Source organism: Pyxicephalus adspersus, chromosome 10 (genome assembly GCF_032062135.1).
Source record: "Pyxicephalus adspersus chromosome 10, UCB_Pads_2.0, whole genome shotgun sequence".
Taxonomy (NCBI): Eukaryota; Metazoa; Chordata; class Amphibia; order Anura; family Pyxicephalidae; genus Pyxicephalus; species Pyxicephalus adspersus.
In genome coordinates, this window is record NC_092867.1 from 42,356,022 (window position 1) to 42,369,692 (window position 13,671).

Genomic DNA, 13,671 nt, shown 5'->3' on the forward strand with positions numbered 1-13,671 from the left:
TTGTTGTTTTCACTGCTGCAATTATTGTACCCACAAAATATTCCTCAGTTACACAAGTGAGTGTCCCAGAAAGGATTAGTGGATCTTAAATTGATGATCAGTTGAGAATTATGCCCTCTAATAGTCATCAGTGGAAAGAAGAATACCTGATTTTAGATCAGAGATCATTGCTTTCAGTTTCTTATCTGAGGGGTGGCATGAGATGTTCCACTGCTTTCAGATTGCTAGCTCTGCTAAGTAACACAGGCACTTGAACCATACAGACCCTGTCAAGCTGTGGGTCAATACACTCAATCTGGCTTCACACATTTCTGCTGACCCAGGTTCTGCTGACCCAGGTCACTTGACAATGGCCAATTTGACCAACAGGGTTTGATATGGATGACCAAGGCCTAGGTTGACTGGAAATGGTGAGACTGATATATAATTGTAGCTGTGATCTCTGTGTCTAGAATTTTGTTTTACCATGCAGTCTCCATTAAAGACAAACTCTACCTATACAATGTTTTATCAAATGCTCAATCTGAAATGTTGAGAGTTGTAAGGGGTTAACAATAAGTTCTAGAAGCTGATATACAGATAGCATTGCACCCAAGCCAAAATATCTCATCACTGACATTACTCTTTCTCTGCCAAAAGGTGGACCTCCAGGTCTGTATAGGTCTGTATAAATAAATGATTGACTTACCACAATATACAGCACTAGTATCAGTATTCCTACACCATAGGAAAAGCAAATAAAGGTATAGTAAGTGCATTTCAGGGGAGTACTATGATTTCTGAGAGGTAACAAATACCTGTTTTTACTGGTATTAGACTTACATGGCATGCATGCCTTTTATCATGAAAAATATATCTGACACTAGCTCCTCTTTAATGCTATATATAAGGCTCAGTGTATATGGACATTGAATCTAGAATTTCTAGTTTGTGTGTGAAAATGCTGGCATTCATCTGGCTCAGCCTAGGGGGGCAATATATATATGATTGGGAACTGTCAGCAGTAAAGTCATATCAGTACATCATGGCATTACATCAATGGTACTAATGGTTCAATAAATACTTCTGTAGAGACATTTGGCTCAGCACCAGCCCTTGGGGAGCCCTTGTGGGTGTCAGGAATGTGCATCAATCACCCCTTTTTGATGCTGGCATGTACAGGGTCAAAAAACAAAGAATGGTAAATGCTAGTGAGCTTGTAGCACTCCTGTGAGTACTGTTCTCTCTATTGAAACGGTTTGCATTTGCATTAGATGAAGATATAATATTATTTGTTTTACTCAACTTCACTGAACAATTTTCAATTGTGTCTTTTTCAGATTTCGAGTAATGTAGACCCAACCTCTCCTAACTTGTCTTACACGCCCTTGCCACTAGTATCCAGGGATCCAACGAATCACAGAGGTAAGGTGTACATGCAATATTATTTATATAGTCCTTTACTGCAAGGTGGTAAAAAGTTTACAACATGTCTCCCTTGCTCACTCTGTCTCGCTGTCTCAGCATTTTCACACAGCAGTGCACTTTTTCAAATGGATGATGAAAAAACCATCCCTGTCAGGCCCACAGCCTGTGCTTTGAATTAACAGGATTTAAAGGCTATGTGTTAGCACAAGGAATAAATCTTATTACTTGTCCAACTACCTGATCAGTATCTCAAACTATGGTGGGAAAACCTTGAGTGCGAGATATCAATTTTCTTATAGGCATGTGATTAAGGTCTTGGTGTGCATAGAGAAAAAGCATTTATGAGCAACGATAACAACAAAATGGGTTAAAATGTAGAGATTTTGCAGAAGATAGGGATCAAAAAAACCTTGTCCTCAACACCCGGAGGTCATTTGCTAGGTCACAGAAGCAGAATGAGTTTGACATTTAAGCTCCAACCCTACAGAATAGTTTAATTTCTGGAGGCTTGCAACACATTGCACAGTAGCACAGGTTGATGCATGATGTGAAATATCACTGAATATGCTTTATCTACAGAGGTGAAAACATAATTATGTGATTTTAGAAGGGTAGGCTTTGCCACTCCTACTACCAGTTAAACAGATTTCCAAAAAAAGGCATACAATAAATACAGTAATGTTTTGTGCACAGACCTGGTTTGTCTTTACAGTTCCAAACTGGTAACGGTACATAGCATGTTCTGCCTAAATGCACTTCTTTTCATCAAACATATATAAAAAATAGCATATAAAGTAACCTGTGGTTGCTTTCAAAGTACTAAATAGTAAGATGGAGCATAGCAGTACCTTGTACTTCTTTATTTAGATCTAGTCCTGCTACTGTCGATAACTTAGACCCACCCACTTGTCTTCTGCATATGTCTGTTAGTCTATAGTCATAACAAATGGCCTCAATAGCTATTAGCAGGACATAGAAAAGGCAGGACAGAGCCCCAAAAAACTGTAGGCAGTATATAATATATTATCATTTTATGTTGGTTGTGAGTGGTAAAATCAGGCATCTAAATAACAGACATGGTGCCTGAAATTTTAACCTCTTGTATACCTTTCACTGGTGACACTTTACAGTTGCTTACTGCTGAGAGCCTCCTGATTTTTACAGGGTTTTATTAGTTTAACATGGTGTATTTGGAAGGGCTTTCTCTTTCCAGGCTGGTTTACCTGACATTTGACATCATTGACCCCCTTTGTGATATAATAGCAGTCCTTCCCTTTGCACCAACATTCCCAGCTTAAGTGTTCTAAATAATAGAGTAGCTCTGGCCTGTACCGGTACCTCCTGACATACCTCATATAGTCACATAATATGGGCATAATTAGTGCTGCCCTATTATCCTGCATCTGAACGATGTTTGATTGCACTATTCTGAGGGACAGAGATGTCTACTGTACAAAAGTTTATTAAGTGAAAACCCTGTAGAAGACTCTGGAATTTTCCTCATTGAGAACACTTAGTATAATAACAAAAAAAGCCAGTCCTTTTATCCTTATCAACTACCTCTCATAGCGTACCTTTTAGGCTCCTTCCTAAAATGACTCCTCTATTCAACCAATTTTTGAATTTTAGGTTGGTACATTAAAGTGTGTAGTGAAATATTTTAAGCAACCAGCCCAGTTTTTTGGTTGCCTTTAAAATAAACAGGGTCTCTTGGTCCTTGAAAATGTCTGAACCAGATATACCTGTACTGGTAGACATGTTGAACAGATCTATTGCAATAACATGTGCTGTTCTAGGACTTTCCAGTGCATACCACATGTTTCATCACATTAAAGATTTCTGAGAAAAAGCAAAGTTTCTAGTAAGAATTGTGATACTGAATATCATAGCTAAAGCTTCCAAAATGTGCTGGTGTACCTTGGCAGATTTTGCTGTGTTCTTGTCATATCCAAAGCAACACTCTCAAAAGGACCTCATAGGCAAGGATATGAGTGGACTCCAAAAATGTAGTACACTAATTTGACACTGTTTAATCTAAACTATTTTTTTTTTAATTTTACCCCTATATAACCAAATAACATTTGGGAAGGGGCCAGATCCTCCACCATCCTTATGTTAGTTGGAGGAACCATATTTTGAGCAGGCTTAGTCAAGTAAGTTGAACCCAAAAAGGTTAAGCCCTATATTGGTTTTAGGAACTCAAAGCCCACTCCTTGAAATCGAGAATTTGAGAAGTAGTTTTAACTGACATATGAAGAGTCAGGGAACAAAGAAAGGCTTTAATGGGCCATATATTGTGCAAGATAAGTATTCTTAGTGTTCTTAGTATGTTAGTGCAAGGTAGGTATTAACATCATTTGTTTATCCAAGCAATAAACACAATTTAACACAAGGTGTACAATACTTAGTTGGAGAAACCACCAAGACCTTAGCATTAAACAAATAAAAGTGCTCATCCATTGAAACAGCTACCTCTCACACAGCAGACAACAAAGCCCCTAAATATGAGACAGCTCACATCTAAAAAGCCCTGATTAATTAGTGAGGTTTGTTTACTCTATATTAGATACCAATATTTGAGCACTCACCATGTGCATATCAGGAAACTCAGTGACAAATATACACCGTTCACAATCCTCCATCTAGTTTCTCATATTACTTACATCAGTGGTCAGTGAAAATTAGGCCCTTTCGATTGATAGTTTGTGTAAAGAATAATATTGCTTACACTGAATATCAGCTTTAACATGCCCCTTTATATTGACGGTCACTATAATAGGGGCCATTTACATTGTAATATTGTATCAATGACCTCTTACATAAGCATACAGCTCTAACATCAGTCTAACATGGTCAGTGAATAAATGTCCCTTACCCTGGCAGTCAGAACAATGTAAAGTAGATAATTGGTTACAATTGTTAGATGCCCAAGAGAAAAGGGGTCATTATGCACCTGCAGCACTGGGTCAGCTTTCTAATGGTCCTAGTGCTTTAGTGATGGACTTGTTTAGAGATAAGGATCTTAAGAAGACACAGGGCCCACATCATAAAAATAATAAATCTCTACCAATAGTCAACAGAGATGTAGTATCAATTATTGACTTTGCAAGGCTGAATGAGAACCAGAGTCATTCCATCTAGTTTCTGTGAACCTAGGCTTTTATGAACACACCCTCTCCCAGTGCATCACCATGCTAGCCTAGGCAGTGCAGCCCTTACAATGGGTGTGTGTTAAGAAATTCTGCACCTGAATTACAAAAAAGAGGGTTTTCATATCACCAACATACTGACAATAGGGGTGTTGAATATAGGGGTGGACAACAGTAATGCATGGATGAAAAACTAAAGTAAAATAAATAAAAAATAGATAATGTTATTATCTGAGATAATCATTACTTCTAACATTAGAACAATGGTAATGATTTATCAAATAATTGTTGTAATCAATGCAGATTTATTGCGAGCCATGATCCATCCATTGAGAAGAACACAGTTCCATTTGTAGTCTGTGAGTGCAGGCATTTTTTAACCCAGAATAATGTAACAATCAACGTACAACAGAGGGGTTAGAACCTGGAAATATCAAAGGAATATGGTTACATAAAACATATGCAAAATCTGACTGTTATTTATGTTACAATTTAAAGTACAAAATCATAGTTACATTTCTTTCATGGCTTTCACCCCTAAGCTTTAAAGCAAATTAGGTGGGCTAAGCACAGGTTCACACAAGTGACACCAACATCATAAAAACAGAACAATTCAAGCGCAGTTCACTTCAAAATAGCTATTAATAATAGCTAAATAGCTTTTACTTCAAAAGTGCTATTATGATTATATGAGTGTAGGAATCTTTGAACACAAAATAATTGAACAAATTAATGTGCAATAAATGGATTTAAATGAGACACTTTAAAGCAGCCTCTCTATCATTTTAATTCAGAACCCTTGAAATAATGTTTAGGTCTCGGGGGAACTTTTGCTAATATCAACATATTGGGGAAAAAAGCCTTCTAAATTGGTGACCAGTGGAAAGAATGATCCCTTTACTGTGGTAGCTAGAATATCACCTTTATACACAGCTGAAGACATCTTTGGCGACATGCAGTGTTGGCTCTGCCAAGTGGTATTCACCCCGGAACTTTGCTGACATCATTGAATCGGTGGTCAATCAGCCACGGTTCTAGGAACCCCTAGCAACCTCTGGGGGATCCATAGAGTTTCAGAGAACCCTGGCTGAGAAGGTCTGCTTTAATGTGACACCAACATAGTATAAAAAAACATCAAACACAGTTCCCTGTAGCACAGTAGCTTTTATATTTACCGATCCAGTGGCATGTTACTCCTTTTATGAATTTGGTAAAGCTGTACAGTTTCTGTCAAAATCTTCAGCATTCAAAATTTCTGGTAACTCCACGTGGCATATTTTGGTTCCATTTTATTTTGATTCTCCCCATCACTTCCTGTCCTGGTATTTTTTCAAATCAGTTTAAGTTGTTTTATAAGTTGTACTTGCATGCAGTAGAACCTAAATCATACCCTTACTAGATAACTTTATTGTTATAAGAAGTTGCTGAACCTGGACCTTCATGGCAGGATTACCCCCTATTATAATATCGCTGTAGATTAAAAATGATTTTTGATATTTTGATAGATTTTAGTGACAGGGTTTACATAAACTGTAAGAGTCTATCAAACTCTGTAAAAGTTGTTTAATACTGATAGATATATATATATATATATATATATATATATATATATATTAGGGAATTTTTTTTCTCTGTTATTGCTCTCATCTCTCATATGCCTGACATTGCACAGTTAGGAACATCTGCACACTTTAAGCTCGGGTATAAAATACTTTCATATAACTATGAAAGCTTTACTGTGCTGCATTTGTTAGCATCAGATACTCTGCACATTGACTTTCAGATCTGAATGATTTACTTGTACACTTTTCTCTATCTGAGCCCCATTGTAATCTAACTAGTGTGTGGGGAGAGGGAGCAGGCAAAGCCAGGCATGCTTCCTGTGTTATGTCAAACTCAGCACATTTATCAGTGACAGTCAGAAAGGGACATCCAGATGGGGAATCTCCTAATTCCTGTGATATTGCATGACAAAGGCTGTGTTTGCTAAAGGGTTAAGCGGTGTAAATTTTTTGGTCATATGGTGATGGTTTGTATATTGTATAAGTTGCCTAAGTATTGATTTATTTACGTTCTCTGATCAGATGTGAGATCTGTTCATGTTGCAGGGAATTTGACAAGCTCATATGGAACGAATAGATGCTTGTGCTTGTTGACAGAATATTCTCATCAACTTGTGTGGTGCTGTTAAATAGTTTATGCAGCTAGTATAATGTATTTTAATGTGTACATGTACTAAACCTGTACATATTTAAGATGTCATGGGTCTACTGGGTTTATTCCATCGAGTTGCACTGTGCCTGCCTTTGTAGAGATATTTTAAAACTTTGCATGGTATCACTTTAATCCAACAGGACAAGTCCGTTCCATTGAAGGGCTCTGCTAGTAGATGAGTTATGACAAGTGATGTCACCTCAGGATGATTCAGATGAATGACTTGCAGGGGTCACTTCTCCCTGTTGAATACAGCAGAATTCTTGCTTCCCCCTAACACATTGATCTAAGCAGGAATGAGCTGAGCTGACATGTAATTGTGTGGTTAACCTTACTAGTCAAACCCCTCCACCCTATTCCTTTAGAAGCTTCTTCTGAAATGGTACCAAAGAAGGTGAACAGAACACCAGGGGGTGGGGGAAGGCTCCTAATTTTCTCTTTTATCTGGCTCATAAAAATGCAGTTGATTAATGGCAGTACTCAATAAATTATCCACCCTCCACATGGAAGATGAGCCGAGAGATTTATTTTACATTTTCACATGTTCCTCATTTAGCCTGTGGATGAGTGGAGAAAGATGCTGAGCCTGGGGAATTTTGAGAACAGAATGGAGGTCCAGGGCTGGAGTGGAAACCTCAAGTGACAACTAAACAAAAAAAGCTTTTGTGTGCACTATACCAAGTTTTACAAAGATTATTATTATTATAAACAATATTTATATAGCGCCAACATATTACTCAGCACTACATTAAAAGATCAAGGTTGAAATCACAACTACTAAAAAATAAATGTTATGCTATAAAGAACACACTCAGCAGATAATTCTGACATAATTATGGTATGCATGTTTTAATATTATTTCTGCTGTAAACAAAAACAATTAAATATAATCTATGAGCCAACTTTAAGGAAACCCATCAATACAAAAATAGGAAGCCAATTTTTTTATATAATAATGCTATGTAACCACTGACCCAGAAAAAGCATACAGTGAGTCAGGCCTGAGTGAAGTCAAAACTAACTGCATTCTGAATCCATGTTGGTACCTAAAAATCATTAAAATGAACATTAAAATCCACATACGAGAAATGGCTGACCCAGTATTTCCTTAATAAAAGGGTATAAACATGAAACACAGCTTATGTGGTAGTGACATTCCACCTTTTTTTTCCTTATTATTGGGACTCCTTTAGTTCTATTACTCAGTCAATTGAAATCTAATTTTCAGATATTATGAAGGTTGAAAATTGTCATTAGTTTCATACATATGAGCATAGCAGCCCAAGTCATGGAGACCTGATGTCAGGTGAACAGAAGTATTATTTAGGGTTGTCACTTGAAGCAGGTTGCCCTGCTTTCTAAGCCAGGTCTTCATTTGCATCTAAAAGTAGATGTACCTCATTCATAAAAATAATAATGGTTCAGTCCAGTCAGCACTCTTTGCATTGATATCCTAAAAAGATTATTTGATTCTGAAAAAGATATGTGGGCTAGTGAGTTAGAGTAGTTATAGCTTAAAACAGTAACATTAACTTGCACTGCAAGGACCCACTTCTTCAGGGCTTTAACATTTTTATGTTATTTAGTTTTATTTTAGACAAATCGAGGTGCTATGTTTTTTGTGGCTACAAGAGCTCAATTATTGGGTGACATCTAGTTTTTTTGGGCATCCCTCCATACTAAAAATCTTCCTCCATTTACCAAAAGCATTTTCCAAAAACATCTTGTGTAATGAAACTCCTTGAACACATTGCCATCCTCCAGAATCCCCTGACTATAGTATAAGTCACCAGTGTATATTTCTGTCCTTACCTGCATACTTTAAAGTATCTCCATATCCTGGGACCTTTTCATTGGGTCACCCATTCACAGCATACTGAATCAAAGTATCTACCCTCCCCTGAGGAAGTCAAAGGGCAACATGCTTTGTGAAAAAGAAAAAACATTCTTTTTGCATAATTTGTTTATCAAAATGCTTGATACTTTGTATTTCTTGTTTGCTGGATATTTGTCATTCATTACTACTTGAATTTGAACTATGTTAAGAGGAGTTTATACGCATGCCTTTTACATAAGAAAATATATTGTTGCCCAAAATCCCTTTTCTTCTCCTTTTATTTCTTTTTAATTTCATTGTCTAATATTGGCTTGGCAACACATATTGTAATTGGAGAATTTTAAGGTTCCTATTATTTATTGATAAGTTAAATATTGTACATTTATGTTGAAGTATGGGAGTACTATACTGTTATCTAAAAATAAACTTTAAAAAAAAAAAAATCTGGATACAGGATTGCTATGATGCTTAGTTTTAACTAATCCACCATAAATTTCCTTACCTGAAGTCTTTAAAGTGCATGTCTAAAAAGTTTACAGTTTTGATCAAATAAAGTAAGTATGCCTCATTAAATTGATGACTTTTTAAATGTTTTAACAGCAAAAATTGGATCTTTTTTCAAAAAATACCTATTTACTATGGAAAGAGGAGGTACAACTTTGGCCTAAGAAGCTGATATTGCTATTTTTAGAATAAATACCTTCTTTAATGTAAATTATATTATTGCTCCCATTCCCTGAAATGAATATCGATTCCCCCATATAAAGTTCCCTTTAGATGCAGATTTTAAATACCTGAACTGCCCATTTTGAATCCTTGTATAGCATTTCAATAATAGACCCCTGTCCATAACCCTTCATTGCTTTGATTGATTTTTGGTGGATTTGCCTTAGATCATTATCACATCAACTTTTGGACAGATGACCTTAAATTCTCATTCAGCACATACTATGATACAATGCAAAATAAATTATTGACTTAATTATTACAAGTTGCCCATGTCCTAAAAAACAATGTATACCACACATGTATAGTCTTAAGCTATTTATACATGTCAGATTTCTACCTCTGGAAACAATCTTTCACGGTGGCATTCTCCATCTTAGGAAATGACAGTGGTTGTCCCTGATCTGTTGTTTAGTAATCTGCTACAGTTAATCATTAAATGACATTGGGGGATTGCTGTATACATGCTAGATTATCAAATACAGTTGTCTGGTGTGTGTATGTAGCTTTTCTGTTGCCAAGAAACTTTATTTTTGATTCATTAGTCCACAGCACAATGTTCCAGAAGACCTGGCCTTTGCCTCTTTGTTAAATGTCAAACTGTAGTCTTGCTGCAATGTTCTTCTTTGGCAGTAAAAGCTGTTCCTGGGCACACCTCCAGTGCAATTTAATTTGGTACTATATATATATAAATTAAGCTCCTTCTGATTATGCATGTATGCAATTACACACCAACTGTTGCCAGATTTACCTGCAGTGTAATTGTTAGATCCATGTGACTCCGTTGAGCAGCTCTTTGACTAAAAATGTTGGACTGGCCAGTGCTGGACAAATTATCAGTCATTTAAAATCTAAATGAATTAATATTTTCCTTTCAGTGAAAATAATTGTTTTAACCTCCTGAGCGTTACACTGAGGTCTAGATTTCTGTACCAAAAGTGATCCATCGTTTTTCATGAAATTTTTTTTTTGGGTTAACCATCCTTGCAATTTTTCTGTGCCCGAACGAAGGTCGGGCTTAACGGCAAGGTGGTTAAAGAAATTGTCAACCATTTTATTTTCCATGCTACACTCACAAGTGCATTCTGATAGCCTTCTGATAGAAAACTCTTGGTTTTGATGACATCCAATTAAAGACACAAACCAGACCCTAGATGTTTGAGGCTTAAATAAGACAGATTCAACTCACTAAAACAATCCTTTAATATTGGCACCTATCTGGATCACCATATTCTAAATGTAGATCTGTGCTAATTTTTTCTATGTGATAAACCTGCACTTTTACTTTAGAATATGAATAAATAGCCTTGTCATTGTGTAAGTACATCACCTTTATTTGCAGGCAGTGTTGTGAATGAAAATCTAATGTGTGTTCAAATATGTTGAAGAAGGCAACATTTTTATGAACTGTACTCACTTTTTATATTACTGTGTGATATAATCTCTGCTATAGGTTGTTGTCCCAGCACTAAGCGATATTATGTTTTAAATTTTACAAATGATAACTTTGAAAATTACTTATGGTGTTCACAGAACTATGTTTAAAAAATGTAAACTCTTCTTACCTTTTTCTTTTTAACTTAGTGAAGTCTCTCCAAGCATTTAATCTCAAGACTGTGTGCATTTTTTTAAATTAAAACACTTTATCAATAGCATATTTTATCCTAAGAGGTAACAATGCTGTAATTAGAAAGGAACACACAGTAGTATACACTTGCAAATAGCCCGAGTGAATAGCCAGAAGACATTACAGTTTTTTGTAGTAAATTAATAGCCAAGGCTGGGTATTTAGCTAAAGAGCTGTACAACTGCAATGCCTTTTAAAACATGCTGATGTGATTCTGTCAGCACCGCCATGTTGTTTTTGTTAGGCTATTGATTTATCAATCTTTATACTAATACTCCTTTTGTGCTTCTTCGAACCATAAGGAGTTATTTATGCTATAGACAGCAAATTATTGTCTGTTCCTGACTTGCTGCTGATGTCATGAGCTTACCTCACCTCTAATGCAGATAAGCAAATAATATGTAGTAAGTCCTCCATCATGTACCATTATAATTAGCACTGTCAACCCCAACTCTGCACCTCTCATGCATAACGGATTATAATATGTCTTCATAAGCAAGTGACTATACATGAACAATATTTCTCCTCTTATGAAGATTGCATGTCAATAAAGTAATTGAGTCTCCAAGGCTCCTGCAGTAAAAGATTTAGGGGATGGTACTTTCAGGGTGGTGATGTATAACCATGATTATTCTGCTAGTCATCGATGCTGTGACTGGAACAATGAGTGGTCAAGAGATGAGTGAAGGGCTACAACACACACTACTGCACACTGTATAAAAAGCCTGTTGTTTCTGTGACGTATAGCCACCTACATTTGTGTATACATGCACAACTGAACTAAGAGGTTGCTGGCAGCAAGACATAAGTAATTTTTGAGAAAGTTATATTATTTTTTTGTAGTTTATAACACAAGAATGTTTTTGAATAGTGAACAATATTACAAAGAATTCTAAGCATTTGTTTTAGCTGTAAAAAGATCTGTACACACCTAACTATTACTTGCAATTTAGAAAAACCTCACAATTTCAGAATTAGGATTTTGGGAGTAAAATCTAATTCCTGCATGAAAACCAAGGGCTGCACAAAAGTATTTATTCCATTTGTAAAGAATCGTGATTTAAACTTTATTAAAAAATATCAAAAAAAATTACAAAAACCATTTTACAAACATAGGGCCAAGGTTTACAGTATTATTAAAAGATGCAACCAATGTGTTATGAGGAGCAGGACCCCCCCTATTCATGAAGGGATTAATACTGTGAATGGACAGTATTAATTCCTGAAAATAATTTTACAAGTGACAAGAATTTGACAAAAAATTTTACAAATAAATGCAGCATTGAGACGCCTCAGCCTATAATAAAAATGACACGAGGTGAAAAGTAAGGATCATAAGATGGAAGATTGGAAGATTGCTCACCAAGCTAACCAGACCATTGTCATTACCTTACAGGAATGTCACCAATAATCATCCTTGCATTTCCTTGGAATAAATGTAATTTTTCTCACTAAGGATTTGATTATTTAAATCTCCTTCGAAAAAAGGGACACAATCATTAATTAGGCATGTAGGTGCATCACTATTATCCCTAGAGAAGTAGCATGTCAGCCATGTTTGTTCTACCAAATACTTCTGTCAGGTCATTAGCATTATACAGCTTGTGTCTCTGCAAAACAATATACAGGTATGAACTATAATGGCTCCTGTACTGAAGTACTAGTACGGTTTAAAAAGTTTCATATTTTATTACCTTAGTATAACTTTTTCTCTCTTTGTTATTGCTGAAACAATGGAATGTAGAACATGAAGTTGAAGTGTCCTGTTAAGGATATGATTGTATTACTGCAATCAGTGTACAATATACGGGCAACAGTATGTGAGGTGCATAGAAAGGTCTTCACCTATGACTTATCCTTAGCTTATCTTTGTTCGTAAAAATAATTGCTATATTTTGCTGATTTTTCAATCATTAATAATGTGGTATGCTCATAATTCCAGTGTCTTGGCAGAGAAGCATCTGCTTTATCTTCCTGTTCTTTATGAAAGCATCATAAGACATGTACAGGCGGGAGTTAAACCACAGAATGGGTGTCTGTCGTGCTGAGTTTACCTGCTCTAAACCTGCCCTGCCATAAATCAGAGCTCAGACACAAACTCAACAGCAACTTTGAGATTTGGTTTACAGTATAAATTTGTGAGCGAGTGACTCTTGTAAACACAAGGAAGTTTATGTTGTAAATAAAGGATAACAGCCTGGCTTGGAAATAGCTCTGGGATACATGTGTACGTTTCCAGGCCTTTTCTTCTCCATAGAAAGCTGATCTGCTGAAAGGATCCATATCTGTCAGGCCTTGATAAATCAAAGTCTGACCAGAACAGTCTTGTGGAATACTCACTCCTGACCTCTCTGAAAGGTTATCAAGCCTCCTCTACTGGAATTACTGTGTGTGACACTTGGGCAATACCATTAAGTGGGGGAAAGGATATTAGGTTAATTTTACAGTCATGTTTTAACAAGGACATCACCTCCTTCAGGCTGAGGTTTATTTATTTTATTCCCTGTAATTGGTATTGGAATATTGATTCTTGTATACAGATTGTGATAGGATGTCAAGACCAAAGATAGACTCAAAGACATTCTGGCAATGCAATTCCTCATCTCATTAGTGCAGTCCACTTAATGTTTTAAAAAACAAAAAACAATTGTGTACTGTTCCACAAGTGACGGTGTGTGTGAGGCTTTACTATGGCAGATTGATAAAAACAT

At 36.1% G+C, this 13,671-nt stretch overlaps 1 protein-coding gene across 2 annotated transcripts in view; it reads left to right on the forward strand.

Annotated features, from left to right (window-relative positions):
* Nucleotides 1-13,671, forward strand: part of LRMDA (leucine rich melanocyte differentiation associated) — a 414,646-nt gene that overhangs the window by 355,783 nt on the left and 45,192 nt on the right. For both annotated transcript variants that reach the window (XM_072424927.1, XM_072424928.1), the window contains one exon: nucleotides 1,320-1,404. In XM_072424927.1, coding sequence (XP_072281028.1) covers nucleotides 1,320-1,404 — 85 coding nt within the window. The remainder of the gene's footprint in view (nucleotides 1-1,319; nucleotides 1,405-13,671) is intronic.